Raw genomic sequence first — 27,309 nt, forward strand, 5'->3', positions numbered from 1 at the left:
GTTGCCGTAGAGAGGTGGAGTAGTCACGTGTTTACAGATTGCGATCTTGTAGTTCCTGGAACAGACAAAACAAAACAAATGACAGCTGACCAGGAGACTGGGGTTGCCGTCGCATGACACTTTATTTGACTAGCACAAATGGCATTTTAATAATGTGAAAAACTAGCGGGATGACACACAGTGGCGCGGGAGAAACATAAGTGAGAATAAATTCATCTTTACGAACGAGGATATGGGGAGTAGCCTAGCTTAGCTAAGAGGAGTTTTCATCAACAAACACTGGTTTCGCTTTCCTAACAACTGTGTGGATAAAATGTTTATCCTATAGGGCATTCAGGTGGCTGTCTGTCTGAAGAATCTTTCCAACAGGGACTATATACGGCGCTTTTTTATATATTTTTAAAGGACAGTGTTTATGTTGGCAGCACAGACGGGACTTGACTCGCTGTTCCAGCTGCTTCTGGCTGTTTTCCTGAAAACAGACGATGACCTGTTGTTCTCCGGTGATCGTTGTTCCACCGGGACGCTAACCAGAGGACTGTGTGTGTCTGTGGTCTGAACTGATGGGATCAGGCCGCTAAAAATGGAGGCTGTGAGACCTAAGAAGAGCAAACCGAAAACCAGCGGAAAATCTCAGGTGATTACCCCAAACCCAGCACTGTCATCTCTAAAGCCTTTTTCTGTGATCGTTAGCGGGCCAGTATCTTTAACTACGAATGACACGTGTTTGCATCTATCATCTGATGAGCACAGTAAAATGCTGTTTTTTGCTACCTTAGAAGCCAAACTGTAATCTCAGAATACACTGAATACATTAAACAAACATCTTTAAAAATCAATTATCATTAGTCATACAGCTTAGATTAAGCTGTAAATGTAAGTGTAAGTATTATTGTTTATCCACATTCAGGAAAAGAATAGTTATTTTTGCAAAACAAAACAAAAAAAAGTCGTTTTGGAAAACACTTACGTTTTATTTATAAGGGAACATACACATTTATGTTTTGATTAAATATTCCTCAACAAGTTTAACATAGATTGCAAGATATTTCTAGCTATTAATAACGTCTTTGTTATTTATTTCTTTTTTTTCTTTTTCTTTTTTTTAGAAATCATTTGAAGTGGTTGGACTTTTAAGCACATTTTACAATTTTCTTGTATAGTTGAGATCAGGGCTTTCCATAAACATAAAGGAAGCCTGTTTATCGACTCCAACTCCAGTTTTGATGTGTTTTTGAGATCATTGTCTTGTTGGTACCAAATGTGTCCAAGTTCAGAAGTCTACCTGTTGATTAGAGATTTTATCTTGTTCAGCTTCCTCACAGTCAGTAATTATATTAAGATGACTTAAATGCAGACAGTGAACGACTGTGTCCCCACCTTAAACATGTGATTCCTGATTCTTTCAATTAATCTAATTTAAATGCAAAGAATAATATGCTTAATAAATAAAATTACATGGTAACACTTTATTTGACAGGGTCAAGACTTACATACTTTCATGAAGATGAAGGAGTTTTCATGAATGTTTATGACTGTTGTCATGAATTGTCATTTGGTAAATAATGACACTTTTGATGCAAAGTTGACAATTTTAATGGACATTTAATACAAAATTTAATTCAACCTTGCATTGAAAGTGTCATTATTTATCAAATAACACTTTATGACAACTGTTGTAACCGTTCATGAAGACTCCTTCATCTTCATGACACGTGTTATACTTCATTAATTGAAGTGCTTGGTAACACTTAAATTAAAGTGTTACCAAACACACTGCACATTATACTCAGTGATCAAATTTGAACTTGTCTGTCAAACTAGTAGTAGTTTGCATGATGTGACAAATATGCACAAAACTATTGGACAAGAAGAGTTTTTAATAAGGAAAAACATTTTTTTAATGTTCTCAGTTGGGCAAGAAGCAGAAGCAAGCAGACAAGGACAAAAACTGCCCAGCTCCATCCGCTGTCTGCGATGGCTTCACCGAGATCCCTCTCAGTTTGCCTCCCTGTCCAGCCGAGACCAAGGAGGATCAGAAGGATCCTGTCCAGACCGCCAACACAGCAGCAGAGCCATCTGAGAAACAAGAGCCTTCCTCAGCACAGACTCAAACTACATCAGAGTCGACTGAGGCTCTACTGTCAGGTCTGAATCTGTCAGCAGAGACACCACAAGCGACAGAGCAACAGAAAGAGTCAAACCAAAAAGAAAGAGAAGACGAGGGGGTGGACGCTCGGGTTCCTGAGCTAAAAACTGCACCACAAACCAACAAGTCTGAAAAAGACACGCAGTTGTGGAATCAACCTTTTGCGGCGACTCAGTTTGGTGTCTCAAGTGCTCCTGCTCTGTACCCGTCTCTTCCAGCATTGGAGGAGGATTCTGTGATGCAGATCTACGAGAAATCTGTGAAAAACTGTGCGAGGGAACCTGCAGTGTTGGCACTGCCGGAGCAGGAATCCTCTCCCCTGAGTTTGCAGCCTCTGAAGGCCGTAGCTGAGCTTCCCAGGAGCAAACTGTACCCAGAATTACCCAAAACAGCCCCAGAGATGCAGGTAATCTCACAGACCGTGAGGTGATATTCATACTTTTTTCAGCTAAACAACCAATCTTTGGTCATAACATTAAATGCTAATTTAAATGCTTCTATCAATTTTACATTATATCAACCAGAAGTACCATTGTCAGTGCATTTATATTAAGAGTTTTCCAACTCCAGTATGTTAGAGCTGCTCTCCTGTAACTCTAACTTTGCCTCAGCAGAGGCCTGGTGACAAGCAATTCATTTGATTCACTTTTGGCATGTTTTAAACAAAAATACTGATGAAATGATTAGTTGCACCCCTCGCTAATGGCTAATCTACAATGTGGCACATAGGCCTAATTCTTTTAGACGTAATCTGGGAATTATGAGAGAACATGTCATTCAGGCAAGTTTTTGAGGGAATGCCTACAATAAATTGCTTATCACCTAAATGTTCCCAATATCTTAAGTCAGAGGAATAGCTTATAGTCCAGTTTCTTTGTCTTTCTCGTTCTTACATTTATTTTCCCATGTGTAATTTCTTCGACAGGCCTTTTCACTGGAGCAGCTGAGCGTGTGGGAGCCAGGCGAAGGGCTGCGGACTTGGCTGGAAGGGGTTGATGTTTGTGCCGCCCAGTTCTGTGCTCTGGCCCATCAGGAGAACCACGAACTGACAGAGCTGCTGCAGAACTACTGGCGCTGCCGTCGACAGCTGAACCAGTCGCACACGCAGCTGCATACTCAGTCGTCTGACTGCAAGAGCACACAGAATCGTCTTTGGAGCTTCAAAGACGAACAGCTCACACTTCAGGTGTTTCATTAGTGTTGGGCATTTGGGCCGGTGAAGGAAGCATACGGTGTGTCTCTGTTTTAATGTATTTTATGCGTCCATTCCTGCAGGGTGTGTGTGCCGACCAGGCTAAGGTTTGTGGATACCATCGTTTCCAGCAGGCAGAGTTTAGTCAGACCGTTGTGGCAGAGCTGCGGCTACTCTTTGAGGCCTGCAGTGAGCTCCTCCACCAGAAGGTGGTGCTGCACGCCTACACCGCTCTGCTGTCTCGCCTGCAGATTGAATCCTATTTGTATCGCCTACTAAAAGGTGAGACTGTTGAAAGCTTTCTCGCCTCAGAGTAACTCCAACATGATGGTTCCAGACATAACTTCAGACATCCCGCTAATGTGAACAGGAGACAAAGTAGTTTTCCTGTTTTTATTTTATTTTAGAATGCTCTGGAAGCCAAACCCAGCCTTGTTCTCTCCAGCCTCTGAAAGAGGCCATCAGTGTCCTGTTTAGCTTCACCCGGAGAGTCCTTGATGACACACAGTTCCAGACAGACATCCATCAGTGGCTGGAAAGGCTGGTAATCATATTTTCACACCACTTTCTCGAGCTGAATTCATTTGTTTTGATATTCTTCATGGTTGTGTCTGATCACCTGTCTGCCAGGTTGTTGTCCTGCTGCATATTGGAGGATCAGGGGAGCAACTTTACCTGCTGTGTCATCTTCTCTGCTGTCCTGCTGGAGTGGGAAAGTGGGCGGCTCCATTCCTTCAAGTAAATCAAAAACACGCTTTTCATGTTTTTAACCCTACTAGTGTTTTCATGAATTGTGTTCATGCATTATTTTTCTTTGCATCAGATTCAAGTTTCGGGGAACTCTGGAGTGCAACATTTTATGCAGGCATTAGCCATCTTAATGTCACCTGCCAGGTAAATATACCTACATGTACTGTGTCATCCACATTTAGTAGGAAAATCTAGCATTAAAACTCCAGACAAATTCAACCTTCGTTACAAATAAATGTTTGTCAGGCTCAGAAATAATTGGTTTTTAACAAAATCCTTGTGGTCACAGTTATTGACACCCTGAAAGGTATATTTTGCACAACCATCTTCTCGCAATTCTCCTGAAAGATTTCTTGAGGTTAGGTCAAACATAAAGGGGCCTCTGAAATCTTCTCTCCAGACTCACTAAACAGGTTTTCTATAGGATTCAGATTAAAATGCAGATGCTCATGGAAGTGGGATAGTTTCTTTTTGTCTAATGAACCATTTTTGTTTCATTAGACAACAAAAATGTCTAATGACAAAATGTCTAATGACATTTTTGTCATTAGACATTGCAGGATAGCAATGCAAAACAATGCAAATCTTGTTTTGCATTGCTGTCCTGCTGAAACACTTATTGACAGCCCATTTTCAGCTTTCAGTTACCGATTTACTAGATTTTTATTTAAATTGTCAGAATTCATGACACCTTGTCCTCTAACACGGTTTCCAGGCCCTTTGCAAACTATACAAGCCCACAGCATCACAGCTCCTCCACCATGCTGAACTGAACTTTCAATTAGTCAGACTTATTTGCTGATCACATTTCAGCAGATCGGTGGAATACAAAGTGATTAACAGAGGTTAGAAATTGACATAAACATACAAAGAAGGAGATGGTAAAAAAGATGAATGAATTGAATAATTATAGAGGAAGTGAGAAAAACTCAATCATGTAATGAAGACTGGAATTATGGGTGAAAAACAGATTACTGGCTGAAACTGAAAGATCTCTATGTCATATCTTTTCTATACCACTAGGAAATGAAAAGTCATGGAGTTCCTAGAAACCTTTAATCAACCTAAGAAGTTCTGAGTATACAAAAAGCTTCAGATACATTTTTTTAAGGGATAATTATTGGTGCCAATAAGTGTGGCAATGATTTTGGTAAAATCAGTTTTTTGTTAAGGTGGAATTTTTACCCCTGCTTAATAATAGATATATTTTCTGTATGAAGTTATTTTACTTCAATAAAATGTGAACTGACTTTAAGGCCTTTTAACATGCGGGCCTGTGGGTGTGGACAGTGCTGTGTCTTCTGATTTTACTCACTTACCATTTGGTTCCCCGTTTGTTTCCCTTTTTGTTTTTTTTTATTTTTTGCAGGCACCGTGCAGAGTTTCTGGGTCACATGAAGCCCTGTGAGAGTCAGAGCTCAGCAGCTTCAGGACCCGAGTCTGGCAACTGGACCCTCGTCGATGAAGGAGGAGAAGAGGTAACGTTTAATCTTCTCGTAAAATGTAAAAACAATAAAAACTTTTAATAAATAAAAATATCTGCCTTGTACCTGAAAAATATCTAAAAAAAAAAAAATAGAATAGCTGTCTTAATATGTGAAAGCATTTTCGTTACATGGGTACGATGTTCTTTACGCTGATTTCATTTGAGTATTTTTAACATGTTCTGATGCAGTTAAATCTACAGGTTGCTTATGCTTGAAGAATAGTTGCATCAGAGGGATTTAGAAATGTAGTCTGTGATTTTTTTTAAAAATCAAATGTTTTAATATTTATTCTGACAAACTGAGTCACATTTAAAGACTCGTTAAGTATCTGCCATTTTAATTTAAACCATGATAGCTGCAGCACTAAACGCTTGCCAGGGAGCAAATGTCAAAGCAAGATGTTTAGTTCTCTGGGTTTTATTGTATATTTACACACCTATTAGCATGCTAAAGATAAGTAAGGATCTTGTACCTTTTTTGTTTCTATGAGAAAATAAACAGGACAAGTGTTGGATGAAGCTCCTCCAGACTATTTAAAAAATAAATGAGAAATGTTGTCTGTTTAGGATGAAGATCCAGAGAGCAGCTGGCTCCTGCTCTGTGAGGAAGATCTGATCTCCCTGCTGAGCCAGTTCCCCTTCCAGCAGCTCTACTCACACATGCTGGGGATGAGCAAACAGGGTAGGACACTCAACACTCGAGTTTTTACAGTTACAACACAAATAATCACATTTTCATGTCCATTTATCATAGGTACAAATGTCATGTTAATTTTAACCTTGTCCAGGATAAAATGTTTATGCAACATTCTGTTTCAGTGGTTTAAAATATGAAATTTAGCTGCATGTGCTGTAAATATCTCCATCAGTTGTATTCCAGAAGTTAGCATGAACTAACCTAGACGGTTGCATCTTGACAGAGTTGCGTTTTCCAACAGGAAAATGATCCAAACACTCCTCTGACTGATTTTATTTGGATGAATTAACCTAATCTTAAACTTCTGGTTTAGCAAAGCCTCAACCTCAAACGTGTGTGAAGGATGTTGCGTCTTTGCCAAGAAAATAACCCGTTTTTAATTGACTCAAACTGTTCTGACAAAAGGAGGAGCGGTAAAGTGACTTGTCTTTGGCTACAAAATGTTTTTGGCAAAAGTACAACTTTTTTAAGGCATTTATCCAAATATGAGAGAGCTGTGGATATATACAGTTAAAACCCAAAGTTTACCTACGCTGGATAAAAAGATACATAAACATTTCTTTTTCTTATTTTGCAAAGCAAATCAGACTAAACTTTTCTTGTTTTAATTCAGTTGGAATTACCTGAATTATTTCTATTTGCTGAAAGGCACAATATTGAGAGAAAGAATATGTCAGAGATTTATCTATTAATGTCTTTAAAGCCAGAGGTTTACATACAGACTGATTACTGTCCCTTTAAACAATGAGGGAAAGCCCAGATGATTGTAATACAGTTTAAAAGACAATTACCTTTGCTACTGACCAAATGTATGTAAACATCTCAATTTAAAAAAAAAAGTTACAAATAAATATCTAAAAAATGTTCTCACAATGTTTTCTGGCATTTAACAAATCAAATTAATTCTGATCATTTCAACTAATCTAAAACAAGAGAAATCTTGGTCTGATTTAACTTCTCTTTATTCAGTGCGTGTAAACGTCTGGTTTCAGCTCTGACAATGAGCCTGTTTAATGTTCTCACCTGAACTGTGAGCACTGATTAAGCGACGCCTCGCTCTGCCTCCAGGTGTCTACGAGCCTCAGGCCTGCTCCAGTCAGAAGATGATGCGCGTCTTTGCCTTCGCTTCCTCGCTCGTTGAAATTCTCGCCCGCGGCCTCCAGACCTACAACAGAGCTCGCTACAGGCAGCTGGTCAAACGAATAGGACACATCATCCGGTCAGTGCCGGGCTAGCAAATTCTGCTCGTCTGCTTAATGGCGTCAGAAAAGACAATAACTGTGAGAAGTTTTACATCCTCAGAATGACAGTGTGCTACGTCAGTGACCACTGGGCCCAGTATGTGAGTGTGACTGATGCCGGTGGATCCGGCTCTCACGTTCACTCCTTAACTCTGGAAAAACTGCAGCTGGAATACGATCACCTCTTCCTCAGAGCTGTTTTGCATGTTCTCAGAAACAAAAGGTGAGAGAAGCCGTCCTTAGGTTTCCATCCCGTCCTGGAAACAATTATTTAGTTTTTATTTCCTGTCTTCCTTCTCTCTCCCCAGGTTGGGCATTTGGTTGTTTATGTCTGAGATGCCCTACGGGACGTTGTCCAGCTCTATGCTTTGGAAGGTCCTTTATGTCATGCAGTGTGCAGAGACAGCAGGACTGGACACTCTCAGCACTGTTGGAGACACGCAATCCTGCATTCAGGCTCTCAGAGGTATTTTTATGCACACAGTTTGATATGTGACCTCTCCACACCCCAACATCTTTAAACAACAGACACTTTTTACGTATTAATTTTTCAGCACAACCTCATTTTGATGCATTTTGCATTTCTTCGGCTGTAGGACTTAAAAAAATGGAAGTCATCTGTGTCAGTCTGAGTTATCAAGGTAATGTTTTTGTGTGTGCTGCAGACCTGAAGCACCAGGATAGATTTGAAGGGTGGCTGTGTGAAGTGAACAGCTCTGACGGCATTTCCCTCCTCACTGCACTGGCACACATGGCGATGCCCACTCAGCACTTTGACCCCACATTCATCACAACCATAACTCTGCTGATTTACCAGGTATGAGAAGGAAATTCATAATTAAATAAAAAACACAAGTTAGTTAAGCAACCGAAAATCCATTCAGAAGGGAAACAGATTGATTTTTCATGTACGGATGTAAATATGTGCAGTGCTTTTGAAAAGTATTTATACCCTTTAAACTTATTCACATTTGTCAAATTACTACCACATGTTGGTGTATTTTATGAGGATTTTAAGTCGGTAGATCAACACAAATTAGTGCAAATCCACTTTGCATTTCTGCAGATTTGTGCATCTTGAGACCAAACCTCCTGCCTGGTCTTTTGAGAACAGCTCAGTCTCCATTCACACCTGTTGGAGGACAGGCTTTCTTAAGGATGACCCTCAAATTGTGGATACTTATCACTATTCATCATCCCAATAACCATGACCAGCACAAAAAAAACATTCCCACATTATTCTATAACTTTATTTCAACAATGGCTTTCTTCTTGCAAGATATATCCAGCACACAAATATCAGGGATCCCACCTGAGCTGTTTATCCCTGCAGCTCCTCCAAAGTTATCAGCTTTTCAGATGCTTCTTTTATTAACATTCTCCTACTTTATCTGACTTTGTAGGTTTGCAGCTGTTTGCTCTTTCCACCTTGAGATGGTGGATGTAACAATGCTATGTTCCTTGGTCATCATGATGGTGTTTGTTCTTTAATGTTTTCTAACAAACTTCTGTAGCATTTATAGAGCAGTTTGATTTATACTGAGATCAGATTTCACACAAGATGACTCTATTTACTCACAGAGTGACTTGATGTTGCTGGATGTTCTCAGAGTTGGGACTGAATGCATATTCTTGTCACAATTTGGATACCACATCACAAATATGCACTACTTTGTGTTGGTTTATCATACAATTTAAATAAAATACATTAAAGTTTGTAATTACAACATTATAAAACATATACATCTTATGAAAACCCTTAGAAGTCACATTAAAAACTCAATGGAAGGGCAAAAAACAAGATATTTTTTAACTTGTTACATATTAACATTTTCTTTTTTCCAGGAATATCTGTGATAATTACAGCTTAAAATGAAATTTGCTATCTATGTTCATGAACGAGAGCATCTTATCTGTTCTTCTACTTGCACAGAGTACAATTGATCATATTCCTGTGACTATTTGTGCTGCATAGCTGGTTAATGATTATCTCTTCTCATTTAACACCAAACAATAAGAATCCTCTTTAACCTTTTTTTGGTATTCCTCAGGTGTCTTACGTTAGTTTGTCGACCAGAGAAACTTACTCTAAGGTGGGGAGGGAGCTGCTGGCTGCCATAGCAACAGCCCATCCCTACATCATCTCTGTGCTCCTGGAGAGACTGAGAGACACCATCCAGTCTGTAGGAATGGTTAGTCCATTAAACAGTTGTGACAGAATTGTTTTAAATGAATCAAAACGTTACGTACTCTAGGTTCTGCTTTGTGCGTTTCAGATGGCTCTGTACTTGTGCAAAGAGCTTCCCCTGAGTCTGTGGAAGCCGCAGAGAGAGGAGATATCTGTGATTGGAGCCTGGCTGCTCCAGAACCCATTGTCTGCAGTGGAGAACAGACTGGCTTGTGTCATCCTGGAGGGTCTGAACTGGGGTTACACTCAGGTGGTCACATGTGCGCTGAATTGTTTTTAAACTTGTTGGAAGTTTATAAATGTCTACAATGTTTTTTTTTTATTTATTTATTTTACAGGACGGCTCTTTGGCGCTGGCGTCCGTCCTCCACAGTGAGGTGGCTCTGCTGGTGGCTGAAGCCTATCAGAAATATCTCACAGACAAACCATACAGCGGCCTCATATCCGAGGGAATCAAACAGGTGACGTGCTGATGTTTGTTTGTTTTTTTTTTTGCAAGCAGCTTTAGCACTGAATTCATTTCTCATTTTCAAAAACATCTCCTTTCTTTTTCCACCTGTAGGTGTCTTATCTAGCCAGCGTCCTTCGCCTGGGTGTGTCTCCAGAAGCGTCCTTTAGTCAGTGGGCGTGGCAGCTGTTGTTGAGGCTGAAGCTCCATGGTAACGCCCAGAGCCCTAAAGGGGGCTGGACGGTACCGGCTTTGGCTTCCAACCCACCTCCAGAGCTTACCCATGCTCCCAGCATGCATTCTGTTCTCAGGGCTGTAAAATCTGGCCTCCCTATTGGTTGCTACTTGTCCCTCGCTATGACGACAGTGGGGCACAGGTTTGTTCCCACTCGTAGAAGGTGTGAGATTTACTTTTAGAAGTTGAACTAGATGTCATTTGTGTATTTTATTGTTCCAGTTTGGAAAACTTCTGCACAGACGGAGTTGAGTTGCTAAAAAGTCTGATTCAGTCCCGCTACCTGAGAGCTGCTGTGCATCTGTTGGATAACATCCTGCCCCCCACCTACCCTCTGAGCTTTTACCTCCTGAGCAACTCTCAGTAAGTCAGGAAAACCTGTGATGCACCATGTGGAGGCTACAGCTGCATCTTCCCCCAGACTAACATATTTTCCTGGAACTGTCGTCTTCTGCCAGCTTTGTCAGCTGCATCCAGCTTTTCTTGCAGTACGACAGCGTGTGTCCTCAAGGTGTGACGCAGCAGGTCACACACCGGGTGGCGCCGCTGCTCACCGGAACCAACTATGGGGACAATGTCCGTCTGCTGAACAGCGTCATTCAGGTACATCATTATGGGTTTTATAATGAGAACGCAACAGATCCAAAGTTGTCAGGAAATTGAAAAAGTGAGATCTTAAAGGTAAATTCAGACTATTTAAAGTGAAATTTTTAGTTCTGAGCAGAAATGTACATACATTTCAGGTTTTATTGATACATTTGAACTTTTTTTTTCAAACTGAGAACTGTGTATAAATAGAGTGAATTATTGGCACTATTTCTTAATAGATGGTAGCCAGCACTAAATGAAAGAACGCTGAGATTTAAAAAAATATTTTGATTTCATGGTCTTATTTTCCCCTCAGGCTTTTTTGAAAACCTGTAATGAAGGATGTTGGATATTTCAAAAGAAAAACAGAAGATCTTTCATCTCTAAAATCTGAAAACGTCTGTTTTTTTTCTGTCAGAGTCATGTGACGGAGAGCTCCAGGCCCGGTCGTGTCGGTGCCGCTGCCGTTTTGGAGTTTTGGGTGGGAATCCTGACCCAGCAGAATCTGTGGTATCGTGACAAAACGGTTCTGTTCCTCATGGATCAGATCTGCTGTGCTGCCTTCATTCACCACCAGGAGGAATGTGTGCAGAAGCTCCTGTACCAGCAGCACAAGGTATCTGCAGTGTTTACATCATTGAGGGATTCTTGTGAGGCCAATTGTTGGAGATGAATGCAGCTCTGTAAACTGCCTTCGGCGCGGTGGTGGCGAGGGATCCTAAACAACTGCACCATCAATCTCTGAATATTCTCTGTTTACGTAGAATGCTTTAGGTTACCATGGAGATCGGGGTCTGCTCTCCTCTCTGGTTGGCTGGATTGCTGGAAACGCCACGCCGTCCTTCATCGAGGGCCAGTCCCTGAGCGGAGAGGTACGGATTCCCAAAGCTACAGTCCACACAGGCGCTGTAGGCGGTGTTTGTCCCGGTTCTGACCGCGCTGCTGTTTGCCACAGGTTTGGTTTGCTTGGCTCGTCCTGAACACGGAGGCCATGTTTGAGGAAGAATCTCAGCTGAGACGCTGCGTTGAGAATGAGCTGCTGTCCGAGCCCAGCATCTCCCCGGATCAGGCCTTAAAGGTAGATGCACACTGAAATGTTCTGGTTTAAAAATGAAATTTAGCTGTATAAAAAAAATTTCGGATATGTTTAAAATGTTGGTCCATAACAGGAAAACCAAAACATTTTAAATGAACTATGCCATTTTTTAAAGGTGAGCCTGGTCAAATATCCAGCCTGAATAATGCTAATGATGAACAGAAAGATTTTTGGTTTCTCAGCAGCTTGCTAATTGAGATTCAGCCAAGTATTAGCTGGACCGCATGTGTGTATTTGAGCCCATAACTATGAGTGGTTATGGGCTCGATTCATTTGTGCGCCCAATTCATTTTTATAAAAGTACCAGAAGTTGACTGTGATGTATAGTCCCTTCATTCTGGACAGAAAAACAATTCAAACCACAACACAATCAATATTAATGGCATCCTTTGCCATAATGAGCAAAAGCAAATATTTGACCAGCTCTGCTCCTGCGGATACAGACAAAGAAAATGCAAAGATACAGAACATTCCAGAAGTTTTATAACAACGTATCTGTTGTCTTTTGAGGTTATTCTCACTGTAGAACTGGTCCATAGATACTTGAAAAGCAGACTAAACTTTGAAAACTTTTTAGAAAGTTTGGAAACTTTGAAAACTTTTTAGAAAGTTTGGAAAGACTACTTAAACGATTAGAAGAAACTTTGTCTCCACAGAAACAAAATGTTAACTTATTGGAGATAAATACTGTGCTAGTAATTTAGCTTTTATAAATCTGTGGTACGTGACCAGAGCGTTTCTGTGTCTGAGCCAGAAGGCACAGCAGAAGCTGAAGTTGCCCGTAGCCCCGTCTCTGCAGCGGCTTCAGTTGTACCGCTGGGCCTCCCAGGCCTTAGCCACACCACTGGACCACCCCCTTCTTCCTCTCATCTGGCAGAAGTTCCTGCAGCTCTATCTCAGGCAGCCCGGACCAGAGTACGGGTGAGATTAATTTTCTAATTTAAAAAAAAGATGTGCAATAAGAAAAAAAAAGAGAAAAACAAACGTTTCTGTTTCCCACCAGGCTGGCTGCCGGGGGATGCATCGGTAGGAGGTTCTTCCAGACTTCTTCTCAGGCTGCTTTGCTAAAAGATCTGAGGCAGAGGATACAAGAGGTGTCAGATTTCCACCACACAGCCAGCCAGGCGCTCAGGGTGCCCCCGCCACACAGCCCCTCATCAGAGAGCCAGGAGGACGAAAGCCCCCTGAATCCCCAGCCGCTCTACCTCACCTCTCCCCAGCTCCACTCAGAACTGGTCCGGTAAGTTCCTGACAGCGAGTTTCAGCTGCCGTCGTTTTAAAGCTGCCGTTCTCTAGCGAGTCCGCTGACGGTTTTCCTGCAGGCTGTTTGGCGTCTTCGCTCTGTGGCTGGATGACGAGACACTGCAGAAGCAGGAGGTTTACCTTCCCTGTCTGCCACCAGAGTACGAGCCTCACAGACTGGCTCAGGTCATGCAGCGGCAGCAGGTCGGTGATTTTCTTATTGACCTGTAATGGCTCGTTATTTTTCAGCTGAACTGGATGTTTTTTACTGTAGGAGCTGTGGCTGGAGTACGTGGACCAGGAGCGTCTGCAGTATGACGAGCGGGAGGTTTTGTCTCTGTGGGAGAAGGTGCAGAGTGAGCCGACCTTCCTCCAGACTCAGAACCCGAGCTTCGCTGACGGCACCGGCCTGAGCAACGGTACCAAAATTCTAAACGACCTGCATCAGTAGGCATGTAGTGACAACAGTATGGTGGACAAATATTTATGTCTTAGAATTTTAAAACATACTGCAAAACACAAAATCTTACCAAGTATTCCTGGTCTATTTTCTAGTGTAAATATCTTGGTTGACTTGAAATAAGAATAACTGTTCATCTAGAAAATGGAGGTTGTTTTAAGTCAATAATTCTTTTACGTTGATGAAAAAGTATTAGCTATAAGTGAAATAACCTGCCAGTGGAACTAGAACTTTCTCATGTATATTAGTGAATTATTGACTTAAAACAAGCTCAGATTATTTGCTGAAAAGTTACTTGTAAGTTAGTTTTGTCTTATTTCAAGTATACTAAGCTATTTGAGCTGGAAATATCCACGTTGTGCTGCGTCCACGTATGATCCATTCGTAAATGAATCCACATAATCCTTGAATCAGTTCATCCAACAAGCTTTACATTCATTCATTTGTCTTTTTCCATCTGTCCATCCATCCATTCGTCAAATGTAATTTATGAACACATGAATAACCGTGGACTAAAACATTCTTAAGAGTGTTTCTGTGGATTCAGCCCGGGAGCGCATCATGTCCAACCTGGAGAAGCACCCGGTTCCCCTCCCGGCTCCTGATCTCCAGCAGCTCCAGGCTCCCGTGGCCGAGGTTTCCCCCTCCTGCCTCACTGACTCGAAAGCTGCGGCCAGACTTTTACAGCAGGACCTCGGCGTTCTACAGGACCAGGCCAGGTACGTGTCAAAAACAGTCAAGCATATTGTTGCACTTAGTTGCAATTTATTTTAAAAAACAAAAAAAACCCAAAGATTTCTTATTGTTTGTAAAATATTTCAATTCGTTTTTTAGGATTGCGGTTGCACGTGAAGCACAGCAGGTGGCAATGGAGCAGGAGCTTTTGGAGAACCTCCCTTTGCTCTTCAAGAACCGACCAGAGCAAGTTAGCATGGCTCTGGAGTGCAAAGGGAAGGGAGGCCAGCCGTGTCAGGGAGCCGCAAACATCACAGTCACGGTACAACCTGTCGCCGCCTGGGAAAAATCACACGCAGAGAATCGTTTTTGTAAACTTTGTCTGATGTGTGTGTATCTGTGTAGTGTGAGCGTGTCCAGAGACAGGAGGCGGTCCACAACCAGATAACATCTCTGCGTAGAGACGTCAAGAAGCTACAGACTGACGCCATGGCTCCTCCGCCTCAGAGCCTGGCCCAAGCTGCAGTTCACACCGAGAACTTCATCACGTCAGTAGCAACACGCCCTCCTACTTCACACAATATCAACAATACTGTAAGGACAGTTAAATGTAAAGGAAGAGCTTCACTGGTTTAAAACACCTGTTCTGACTTCTTCACTCAGAGCTCTGGTGAATATTTATAAAGCTCAGAAATCTCCGGCGGTGCAGCAAGTCGGTGTGTCCGCCTTTTACCAGGTGGTCTCCTTTGTGTGTGAGGACACCCTGCGACACCCGCCGACACGCCAGTATCTCTCCTCGTGTGTGGAGATACTCGGACAGGTGGGAGCTGGACACACACACACACACACACACACTGAAACCAGCAAGTCTGTACAGCTCATCCTTACACTGAGAGTTTGTTAAACCTAAGTGGGTTGTTTGTTAAGGTGTCGATTGTTAGCATGTTGTTTGGAGATTACAATGACTGAACTGAGAATTCTTTCAGTAGTTAGACTTTCTTGTGAGTTTAAATCGATAGTTGTGATTCTGCTGTGCAGGTTTTCATCCAGGGCAATCCAAAAGAGTGCGGTCGTGTCCTGAAGACCATCCTGGAGCAGCGGCTCCTCTGCCCCCTCCTCTCCCCTTTCTTCACGCCAAACGCAGCTCCGGATCAGTTTGTCTTCCTCTACCAAGACGTGGTGACGTCCCTTCACCTCGACACCGCCGACATAATTTTCATGCTGCTCACCAAGGTTTGCTCTCACTCGAAAAATAAAACATGACGAATCCGCTGCAGACATGCACGTAACCCCGCAGCCTGTCTGTTTTCTCCGGCAGTTCGATCTCTCCCAGTGGCTGAACGAGGCTCATCCCGTGTTTTCGGAGCGAACCCGTTTGCTGGAGCTGGTCCACGGAGCTCTGTGTGTCTGCGGCCGAGACCCCGAGTCAGAACTCCTCACGCCTTTTCACCTCTTCGCCAAGCACTGGACCTTGCTTTTACGCCACCATTTTCCCGACCATTACAGCGACTGCCTGCGTCTGCTGATGACCAGTAAGTTTAGATTAAACGCTATTAAATGCCTGGTTTAGTTTAGTTATATGTAGTTATTTTCCATATTTGTCCCCCTGTAAATTAAATATACATTTATAAAGCATGGTGCAGATGTTCACATGAAGACATAGTTAATGTTTTCCATTAGGTCATTTGTTAGTTTCTCCAGGGCTTTGCAAAAGCATAAATACTTCTTTTAGTTTTTACACTTAAAGCCACAAACTTTAATGTATTTTATTGGAGTTTATTTGTTACAAACAAGCACACTGTTTTGACTAATTTGTAATAAGTGTAAGGAAAAGAATGCAGTTTTTTTTTAAAGACCTTTCAAAGTGCACATCTCTGTATGTACATTAGAATAAAAGAGTCTGAAAACGCACGAAAATGTCAGTTTATGTCAGACTACCTGTATCCATTTCTTGTTTGTCATGTTTGACATTACCAAGCCATTACTCTTCCTGTAGCCCAGGCAGAAAACCACATTTATCCCCCTGAAATTGTGCCTCCTACTCATATATTTTACCAGCAGAAGATTAGACTGATAAATAAACAAGATGGAGGCTGAATCATCCTAAGGAGTCAGACTCTAATCTTCAAGGATTTGGAGAAAGTCACGAAGATTAGTAGAATGTCTGCAGCATTTTTTTATCCTGCGTGTTGATGTTTGACGTGCCGTTTCTTTATTTAACTCGTTTTATGATCCCATCAGGTTCTGCAGACCAGCTGCTGAGTCCAGAGTGCTGGAAAGTGACCCTGCGAGTTCTGGGCTGCTTGCCTCCAACCCGCAGCTCTAAGAACAAATCTGAACCGTCGTTCAGCTCCGCAGTCGGCGCCACAGCTTCCCCTTACCGATCCCCCATAAGTCTCTCTCCTCAGCAGGTAATCCCTGTTGGTGATTTTTAATGTTTTTTTTTTATTTAACTTTTTTTACTTTTGAAAACTCTTCTGTAGATGACTGAATGCTTTCGGAATAATCCACAGTTTTTGAATTGCTTATCTGATTGCCATCAGGTGGAGGAGACCGTGAACTGGCTGAGTGACTACTTCCTGCGGAGTCGCCTCAGCAAGGCAGACCTCCGCAGCTTTGGCCTGTACTCCGCCTGGGTTCCCTACATCAGTGATGTCGTTACCTTCTGGGAACATCTGATTGGTTGCCTTATTAACACACAGGTCAGCAGCTGCACCAGAGAGTCAGTAGGCAGCAGCAAAGTAATGAAAGGTAAAAACACAAACTACTGCGTGTCAGAGAGGAGAAAGCTGGAAGTGACTGACCTTTTAGTTGTGTGCAGATCATTTTGTTTGCTGTCATTATGAAAGAAAATGTGTCATTCCTCCCACAGCTCTGCAGGATTTGCACAGTAAGCTGGTGAACTTGTTTACGCCGTGGATCTTTCCTCTGGACGCCACTGATGGAGGGTAAGTGCATTAAAGCGTCTCTGCCTGCATGAAGGGGTGAGCTTTGTGTGAACCAGAACAGACTCTAGAAATGGCAAAACATTAACATTTTGCAACCCTGTTCTTGTTTTTTTACTGTTTTATCTAGTCAGGAATCTGTTGTTTTAGAAATATTTTATATATGAAACATTCAGTGGGGGTATGAGGTACGTAGATCTTCTGGTTCTAAGCTTTTACATATCGTCACATATTAAAATATCTCTTTTTATTCGAGGCCCATCTTTTCAGGTCTCAAAGAAAAGTGTTTATTCCTAAAGTTTCTGAGAACGCAATAAAACATGCGAGGAAGGAAACCTCTTTTTAGCAAACAGAAATCAGCAAGATTTACTGATTCCTCCTAAAACGGATTCAAGAACCTATAAAGAAATAGAACCTGGACAAACAAAGCGAACTACACACGATACCACAAAAATGACCAAAATGTAACAAAATTAAAGCTGAAAAGTCGATTTAAAGGCCATCATGAGAAAATCCCAAGATAAACATGTTTGTCTTCCAGGAATGGGAAGTGCTACCCCTGGCTGGAGACGGATGCAGTCGCAGCAGGATGTTTGGTCGGTCTGTACATCCAGCTCACCGACACACTTCATCACAAATTCAGAGGCAAGTCTTTCGCTACTGGGAGAATAAATCCAAACCTCTTTCTTCTCCCTAATCTGACCCTATGTGTCTTTTTTTAATTTTTCAGATCGCCTGCTGCCTGGACAGAGAGGGGCCTTGTGGCTGTGTTTGATGCAGTACTGTGAGAGTTGCACCTCCCCCCGCACGCCTGAGTACCTGCTGTACCTGTACCACACACACCTCCGCAGCCTGCCCTGGAGGCAGCTGCACCCCGACACTCAGCTCATGGAGCATTTATTCAATGTGAGACACAGTCTGACCCCCTGCTTGTTAATCTGACACTTGGAGCCAGCTTCTAATATTAGCAGGAGATCTTTAAATGGACCAACTCTGCTTTGCTGCGAAACAAAAGAAAGGCAACTATCTAGTAAAACACACGGGTTTCTACAATCCAGACACCGCTGGAAAATAAATCACATTATCTGCCAGTTTCAATAGGTGTATAAAGTGTTTACTTCATATTCATTTAACTTATGCCATTTTTTAACCATAACTCAAATAGATTGTTTATGTTCATACCTGAGGTTTCTCAAATCATTATTATATTTACTTTCACTTCCTTCTGATCCAATTAGTATTTTCTCTTCCCTTTAAAATAAACCAAGAAGACAAAGAAGCATATCGAGGTGAAGGTTCTTAAAAAGACATGTAAATACTTAATATAAATGCCTTAATATTCAACACCTTATCTAACTTTAAACTTATTCAAAATACTTTATTCTAAACTTTGCACCGGTTTTAGTCTCTTCAGACCAAAGCTCACATTTCCAGGTTTTGCGGCATCAGAGATTGGCAAGATGCATGTTTCTGTTTGTGATGGTAGGACAGGAATTTATTTTTTCTTCTGTCATTATTAGCTCAAAATTGCATATAAATGATATATAATTGATTTGGAGACTCAATCCCAAGATCTCACTCCTTATTAGTCTAGATTACTAAAGTAAAACCGTTAAGCTTATTTTAAAGACATAGTTTTTTTAAAGTGATTTTGTTCAAAGAAACAACTTTGTATTTCTTCCACCCCTTTTTGCAGATGTTTTTCTCATTATTGTAACAAATTTGTTAGTGTCTCTGTGTAAACAGACTCCACTAAAACTTCACTCCTTGCATTTTGACAGAGCAGATTTTCATTGAACTTTATGCCTTCAGGTGGAGAGAGGAAGTCCCAAGAGCTGCTTCCTGTTCATGGGTGAGCTGATGTGTGAAGTGAACTGGGTCAGTGTTTTAAGAGACCACTCAGAAACGCCTTCCAGCTCCACATCATATCCGGCTCTGTCATCCGTGGCTACGCAGAAGGATTCGCTCACCATGCTGGTCTATCTGTTATACATGTTGGTGTTTCTGGCCAAAGAGGAGCAGCTCCTCAGCAAACAGGTGAGTCCAGATGTCGTAGACATCAAGATGGCGTCACTATTTACTGAGTTCACATTTCCCTCCAGGACTCCCCTCTGCTCAGCCTGCTGGTTCAGTCCACGTCTCTGCCTTGGTACCAACTGGACCTGTCTTCGTACCAGGGCATTCTGGGATACGTAGGCACCCACTATCCTCCATCTCTGCTGCTCAGTGGTGATTCTGCGCCCCAGCTGCTCCTGAAGTTACTTCGTGGTGCTGCGGGGCTCCATCCACATCCCAGTGAAGCTCCACACCAGGTCCGACAAAATGAGGCTCTTTATTTCCTAATAAACAAAATCAGAATTATTATTATTATTATTATTATTTCATTATTATTTCATTTTCCAAGCTCGGAAAGGTTTAGAAAAGATTAAAGCAGTCATTAAAAATAATTCCCTTTTTGCGTTCAAATACATTAAATCGTCTTCATTTAATTACATTTTTTTAAAGAAATTGGGTCATAATCTGATTACACGGTGCAGTTCAAGAAAACCCTGTTAATCTGATTCATTTTGGTCTTAATCCTTCAATAAACAAACGTAGTGTGTTGGTAAAAGTTTGATAACTGTGCAAAAGTCGGTGGGTGTTTTGCACCAAAGTTCAGTATCGCTACCTCAACACTCAGAGATAATCTGTAACAGAAATGCATTCAGCTGTGATGGATTTTTTTTTTTCATCTTGAACAAGCTGACAAGCATCATTCATTCATGACATGATTTAAACATAAAAATAATATTATTTTTGTGTTATATTTTGAGGAAGTTAGGGTATTTATAGATATATGATCAATTCTCAATGAGAGTAGAAGTATAAGGACTCAACAAACCAGGAAAAGGAAAAGGCTTTAGCACTAGGAGTATAAAAAGTCATTAATATTTTATTATTGCATGGCTCTTGCCCCACACTGGTACATCTTTTGTTTCAACTGGAGTCTTGCATCACCCACACTAAACTTAGACTTTGACAATCCAGAGTTCTCTGGCTTTACACACAAGAAAGAAACACATCTTATAGCTGCAACAGCAAATCCTTGTACCTAACTATTTTTAGAGACCAGCTGATGCAACGCTCCGATTCTTTGTCTTGCAGCATGCTGCTAATAACAGGTAGAGTCAGCAAAAAAAAGAAAAAATCATTAAAGAAATGCATTCATAAAACAACTAACTTACTGTGAATGTAGAAAATGTTTTATGTTTTGCATCTTATTTCAGCTTTTAATAAAAAATAAAAAAAAGAAATTGACCTAAATAAATACATCTGTTTCTGTGAAAACATACTGTATCTCGTCGCTGTGAATAATTTTCTGCTGTTTGTTGTGTCAGGAGGAAACCCTGAAGGCCGGAGGCTACGTCTCCTGGTCAGTGAAGTCACTGGTGACCCTGGAGCAAGGAGGCGGGATCAACCTCAGCAGCTTGGAGGCTCAGCTGGAGACGCTTCTGGAAAGCGTTGTAACGTTCAACCCACCAGGTGTCCTGTCCACCTGTCCTCAACAGTCTCTTGGTGACGTCATCCATTGCCTCTTTGATTCTCATCGTCTTGAGTTAATCATTTCTCTCTTGTTCTTTCCTCTGCAGACGTGGGCTTGGAGCAGAGGCACATGGCGTTCTGTGGTCTTTTCAGTGACGCTTTGACTTTGCTCAACGGAGTCGGGGTCTCGACAGGCGAGGCGCTGGCTGCTCACGTCATTACCTGGCTGGACAGGAAGGGGAGGGGCTGTCCGATCCTGCCTCTACTCACAGCCTGCTCCCGGTGCCTGGCGTCGGTGCGACACATGACGCGCATCATGGAGGCCTGCATCACAGCGTACTTCAACCATGGTGAGCAAGAGTTGGTTTACCTCTTGCTCATTTATTCAGTTCTGCTTTAATTTTTGCACGTTTTACGCACAAAGTTCAATTAAGATTCTTTGATTTTTTTTGTGTGTGTGTGTTTGTGACACAAACAGAACCATAATTGTGAAATTGAGAAAATAAAAAAGCAAGCATGTTGGAGAAGGCGCTCTGGTCAGATGAGAACAAAATGTCTACATGCAAAATGCTAACACTGCACCCTGGCCCTGAACACATCGTCCCCACATTGAATTAAAGGATTTGTTTCGAACAGACCGAAAGGCTAAATACAGAATAATTATGGGAGAAAATGTGTTTAGAGCTGCAACATGTGAAACTGGGACAGAGCTTCATATACCAGTCAGAGAAAAGCCCTAAATATGCAGCCAGAGCTACATTGGTATGGTTTGCCTTAAAGCATAGTCATGTGTCGTAATGGCCCAGTCGAAGTCCAGACTTTAATCCCACTGAGAGTTTGCGCCAAGACTTGAACATCACCTGTTCACAGAAACTCTTTGTTAAATCTGAATGAGCTTGAATTTATTTTATAAGAATGGGCAAAAACCTGAAATTTCAGTTATGAAAGCTGATAAATATCTACAAAAAAGACAATAAAAATACCACTTTTCCAGATTTTAATTTGGAAAGAAATCATAAAAAAATAATCCATCTTCCAGTTCAGAATTATGTGGATATTGGTATTAAAATCCCTTTTGCCGGTGTTTAAAACACGTCAAATTAACCTTATTTCCCCTCAAGTCATGCTAACTTCCTGTTTGTCGTGTTTGTTGAAGCTGAGGAAGAGTCTGTCGGCTGGGGCCCCGTGCTGGCATCGCTGCAGGTGCCTGAGCTCACAATGGACGACTTCCTCTCCGAGAGCCAATCAGGAGGCAGCTTCCTGACGCTCTACGCCTTCATCTTGCAACGCCTCAATAGCGAATACACAGCAGCCAATCAGAGGAGGATCCTGGCTCTCATCAACACGTGGACCACGCAGGTCTTCCCCAGGTTGGACCCTAGTCGATTTTAAGTTCTCTGCATCCGGGAGCCTGTTAGAGCCATTTCATCTGGAGGTTCTTGTCTGTCTCCAGCGGTCCGGGCGATGAAGCTAAGCTGTTCCTTTGGTGGCACAAAGCCCTGAACCTGTCAGTGGAGCAGCTGCAACCGCAGGCAGGAAACACTGAGGGGTCAGGGGTCATCATGGGGCTGGTGCGGCTGCAGACCAGGCTGCTTCAGCTGGGAGAGGAAAGGCTAAACTCTGGGCTGCTGGGAGCCATAGGCCTTGGGAAGAGGTCTCCTGTTTCTAATAAGTGAGCTTCCATCTATTGTATTAATGGAGTCTGTATTGTTTGAAGGGTTACTAAATAGTATTGCATACGAGATCTTCAATTATAATTAATTGAAGATTTGGTTTTTGGTTTTATCTGTATTTATAATACAGATAAAACCAAAGGAAATTCACAAAGTCACTTGATAATCGAATGAGTTTCAGCTCTTAAATATGACAGCACCTCAGGGCAATTGTGGAGAAAAAGTACATTTCTGCCAAAAAATTTCTGAGTTACTAGTGACTTTTGCTTGAAGATTTTTGACATTTCAAACTGAAATAATTCTACTTTTTTCTCAAAAATTTCTGAGATTTATCTCAAAATGTGAGTTTTTTTTGGCATAAATTCATTTTTAAATACCTTGAGTAACTCAATTTAAGCCGTTTTTACTTCATTCTTGTGTGTAGTTGTCTTGAAAAGCTCTTAAAAAGCCTTAAGTTTTGCTTCCAGAAAGGTGCAGAAATCCCAACGCGACACCGTCGATAAGTGATTAATCTCTATTTAGATTCAAGGTGGTGGTCCGCAGCCTGGCAGCGTTCCTGTCCATCCAGGTGACGTCAGAGACCGAGCTGAGGCTCCAACCCACCACAGATTTACAGCTTTCTCCAAAAGCACAACAGGTATGCACAATAACTGCTTTTTTATGCTTTTTTTTAAATATATATATATATATATATATATATATATATATATATATATATATATATATATATATATATATATATAGTTTCTTAAACGTAACATGGACTTCCTGTTTTGTCCCCCTGGTGGATGCAGATGTTGGGGATGTTGGAGACCATGTCCAGCAATAAGCAGTACGCTGAGCTACAGGAGGCTTTAAATAAGGCAATGCAGTTCATCCGATACCCAGGGCATTGTGTCAAAGATGGACCCCGCCTCCTGGCCCTGCTGGTTAACCTTCTGTACTCGGACCTCAGATATCTGCACGTCATCCGTTAGCCTTGGTTTTTTCTTCTTCTTCTTTTTTTTTTTTTTTTTTTACTCTGGCAAGCAGTCGAAATATGAAAGACTTCAGCTTCCCGCAACTGAATGTGGGAGAGTAAACATCTGTGGAGATGAAAAGGTGACGGAGCAGAAAGTTTTCAAGAAGTGACGCTGATCCTGTTCTGCCAGTTTTGGGCTGTGCATGATAGAAACTGCATCATGACTCTTGACAGAAATCAAAATATCTAATTTTGTGCCAATCGCTGGCTTTTTAGCACTTTACTCCTGTGTCTCTTGTGTTCATGCCTCGTCAGGTTGCTTTCAGCAACATGTGTTTTTATGACTTGGAGAGGATGTGGCGCATATTTATTGATAAATAAGAGTTTCAGCGCTGCAGTGTCTGTGTGAGTTTTACACCGACACGTGAAATCTCAGCAGAGGCAAAAATGAAGGGTCCAGAAACCACTGGAAGCACAGATCTAATAGGTCGGTAGTTTAGTAATGCGTTCTTAAAATATGGTGGGGAACCTTTGAGGGAAGCTGAATAGTCTGAAACCTCTCAACTCTTTGTACTGTACGCATCCAAATGCTTCATCCTTTTTTCAGTGTTATTCAGCCAAAAGTGCTCTATTTGCATTTGCCAAAGAGTAGTTATTGTTTTTCCTTTGCTCATTTTGCCTAAGTCCTGTTTTCATCCATCTGTGTTCTGAAAGCACACCAAGCACCACCTCCAATATGCCCAACCACTTGGCTTCCTTATAAAGTAGTGTGTGCGCGCAATGTTATACAGATGGCTAATGCTGCAGGTATTTCTCATGGAGAGAGAAAGAGAGCGATGGGGAAACTGTCTGAGCTTTCATGCAATCTAACATTCACAGACCTGCAGATTTTTAAATCGAAGGGGAACGTTTAACTTTTAATCACTCTCCTCGTTTGTCCTGTTGCTCTGTGCCATCTCAAGAACAGCCGAGCTGCACTTCAGCAGCCTGGAGCTCGTTTTATCACCGATGTCGGTGTTATATGGGGACTGTTAACGTCGAAAGCTTTTCTCTCTCTTTTTTTTTTTTTTTTTTCCCTTGTAATGAGTCACTGATCGAGAAACGCTCTGCTGGAAGGCTACACAGGGTGGGGGGGGAGCGACAGAGCCAAGCTGCACAAAGGAGGCAAGACAAGTAAATAAAGTTGACTGAATGTATCACCGCTGTGTTTCGATGTGCAACCTGCTGTTTCGAGATCGTACCTGTGCTATTAAATGTAGGAAACTTCTGAGACTGACTAAAAGTTTTAGAAAAACTCACATGGAAAATCATCTGAGGGATTAAGTAAGGATAAACCCATAAAATAACAGGGATTTGATACTTTGTAAGGTTCAACTGATCAAACAACAAAATTATGTTTTAATTTAGCAGAAATAAGTTGGTGATGAAATTAGTGGTATGCAGATTCAGAAAAAAAAAAGTTTAAATAATAAAACACATGAATAACCAGCAGTGAAGTGACCACGCATCTTATTTTAACGTTTCTAAAAAAACATTCAAAAGTTTAACACTAATTCAGATCCTGATTTGACAGAAAACTGGACGTCAATTCATATTGTAAAAGAGTTTAATCAAAACACTGTTCTTCAATTACAAGAACAAATTAGTCTTAATATTGTTTTAATGCCATAAAATAATTACTTTAATCATGATCTATTAGATGAACATTGGTGGTTTGAACATTTAAAACCTAAATTTCTTACTAGACATATTAACCAAATCAACAGGACGGCTCCAAACACACATTTTACTACAGCCAGAGTTTTATTGTCCAGGTCTGGATAATCTCAGGAAGGTCCAGTAAAGCAGGAAATGTGGGGGTTTCTTTGGGTAGAAGTGGCTCAGATAACCTGAGGAAGACTTGTTCATCTGTGGGTCTGACGTTGAAACTTTGTTGTGATTTTTTTTTAATTTTTTTATCTGCGTTCTATTGGAGATCCTCATCCCTCGCCAAGCTGAGGCATTTCTTTGTTACCATACAGTATGTAAACATTTAGAGCGGGGTTCTGCTTGTGGCGTTTTCCCATGTCTGCCTGGGCCACCAATAAAGGTGGAGGGTGCTGCTTGTATGCTAACATTTTTTCTTCACTTCCTCCCCCACCCTCGTTGCTCTTTTCACAGCTCACAGTTTGTGCACCGGTGTTTTAATAAGTCCTGCAATCTTAATTGTCTGCTCCCAGCCTTTCTGGTGTTTATAAAGCCATTACAGCTTCGTTCTCTGACAACCATCAATGTGACTGGCTTTCACATGCTGTCATATGTTCCTGAGGTACAGTGCAATTTTAAAAAAGAGAGCTTTCACACAGGATAATTGGAGGGGGGGTGGGCGGTCTCTAAATGGAGCTTTGTGCTTTTGTGTGCATGCTTCCATCCAGCCACCTCATTTGACACCAACACGTCTGCCAGAGAGAAACCTCTGCTCAGCCACCAGCGGTCTCTATGGTTACAGGATGGCTGAAGTGAAGGGGGGAGAGGAAGAGGAGGAGATGCTTACAGACACTCATTGCTGCCTCTTCTTGCGTCTCAAAAATAGCTTCAGAGTGTCTCTCGCCGTTTAGTCCGCCGTCTGCTCTGCCGTCTCACAGCTCCGCTGGTGAAGGGCTCTGAAGAAGTTTGGATCCAAGAGAAACCTTGCTCTGAAGCATTAGCCTCACAGGATGTGTCGCACGCACTGTGTACACACGCACGTTCTCAGAGGAGCCGTCGCTGCGATTCCTGGCAGACGCATGCCTGTCTGGCAGGTTCTTCCATCAGTGTGCAGAGCCGGAGTTGGGTCAGGAATAGCTGCTCCCAGGCTGTTTCTGTGCACACTCAGCATGTGAATGAACTCACATCAGTCGCTGATCATTAGAGCAGAGAGATGTGACTTCATTCTCTCAACGTTTATCAATTATGCAAAAGCATCTGCCATTATTGAGTCAGAGAAGGTGATCTTATGGCTCGTGTGACAGTCAGGTTAGCAGGGCTCTCTTGGTTTCTTTGTTCTGCTGCTTTCATTTCTACTCAGAGATTATTATTATTATTATTAATTTTGTGTTTTAATAATGCACTCAAGCTCCTCTATTTCCAGTTTAGAACAATTTTACATCAAACAAGTTGAGTCCAGTCATTTCACATTTTCTTTCATACACATAGAGTCAGAATTATACACACTCAAACATAATGGGAAACAATTATGTTTGTTAACAATTTGAGTATTAGAACCTAATTAAAACTGAATAAAGGACCTATAACTTTCTTCAATATTTACTTTACTATTTGTCAGCTCTGGAAAAAAAAAATTAAGAGCCCACTGCACTGAACCACATTGAAAACCTCCTGGTTATTTCATCAGATATTGATTTCTGAACTCCTCCTGAGTATTGTTGTTTGTAAATCAATATGAACTGGTTTTCTTTGCATTATTTGTGTTCTTAAAGCACTGCATCTTTTCGTTATTTTGACTATTTCTTATTTCCTGCAAATTAATACTAAATTTTTGCTTGGGATTTCGGAGACATGTTGTCGGTAGTTCATAGAATAAAAGAACGATGTTCATTTTACTCAAACATAAAGAGTTAACCTATAAAGAGTTAACCCAGAGAAACTGATCATTTTAAGTGGTCTCTTCATGTTTTCCAGAGCTGTAGTTGTGGGCATGTCCAAATAAAACTGGACTTTTATTTCCGCTCAAAACAGTTAAAATAACACCCAGCCGTGTCACATCAGGTGTACGTGAAGAG

General features: G+C 41.6%; 1 protein-coding gene across 1 annotated transcript; it reads left to right on the forward strand.

The window, feature by feature from the left end:
* Positions 1 to 5: 5 nt before the first annotated feature.
* epg5 (ectopic P-granules autophagy protein 5 homolog (C. elegans)) lies at positions 6 to 25,662 on the forward strand. Its single transcript, XM_008418798.3, has 45 exons — positions 6 to 637; positions 1,914 to 2,555; positions 3,075 to 3,335; positions 3,425 to 3,623; positions 3,749 to 3,885; positions 3,972 to 4,079; positions 4,165 to 4,235; positions 5,461 to 5,569; positions 6,145 to 6,259; positions 7,343 to 7,493; positions 7,577 to 7,738; positions 7,824 to 7,981; positions 8,181 to 8,332; positions 9,567 to 9,707; positions 9,792 to 9,953; positions 10,042 to 10,164; positions 10,266 to 10,528; positions 10,609 to 10,749; positions 10,845 to 10,989; positions 11,393 to 11,590; positions 11,739 to 11,846; positions 11,930 to 12,052; positions 12,825 to 12,991; positions 13,074 to 13,310; positions 13,393 to 13,516; positions 13,587 to 13,731; positions 14,320 to 14,491; positions 14,607 to 14,769; positions 14,853 to 14,995; positions 15,111 to 15,267; positions 15,486 to 15,680; positions 15,766 to 15,979; positions 16,689 to 16,858; positions 16,991 to 17,198; positions 17,320 to 17,395; positions 17,934 to 18,037; positions 18,123 to 18,298; positions 19,205 to 19,429; positions 19,495 to 19,704; positions 20,770 to 20,914; positions 21,022 to 21,264; positions 22,071 to 22,284; positions 22,368 to 22,586; positions 23,110 to 23,224; positions 23,382 to 25,662. The coding sequence occupies exons 1-45, from the start codon at positions 584 to 586 to the stop codon at positions 23,562 to 23,564; spliced, it is 7,728 nt and encodes a 2,575-aa protein (XP_008417020.2). The 5' UTR covers positions 6 to 583; the 3' UTR covers positions 23,565 to 25,662.
* Positions 25,663 to 27,309: the final 1,647 nt, after the last annotated feature.

Source organism: Poecilia reticulata, chromosome 9 (genome assembly GCF_904066995.2).
Source record: "Poecilia reticulata chromosome 9, P_reticulata-male-v2, whole genome shotgun sequence".
NCBI lineage: Eukaryota > Metazoa > Chordata > Actinopteri > Cyprinodontiformes > Poeciliidae > Poecilia > Poecilia reticulata.

Excerpts from the sequence above, each read along its gene's own strand:
- epg5 (XM_008418798.3), top strand. The coding sequence starts at position 584 with ATGGAGGCTGTGAGACCTAAGAAGAGCAAACCGAAAACCAGCGGAAAA. Across the intron at positions 7,739-7,823 it reads CATGTTCTCAGAAACAAAAG|GTTGGGCATTTGGTTGTTTA; the intron begins GTGAGAGAAGCC and ends CTCTCTCCCCAG. Across the intron at positions 22,285-22,367 it reads ACCACGCAGGTCTTCCCCAG|CGGTCCGGGCGATGAAGCTA; the intron begins GTTGGACCCTAG and ends GTCTGTCTCCAG.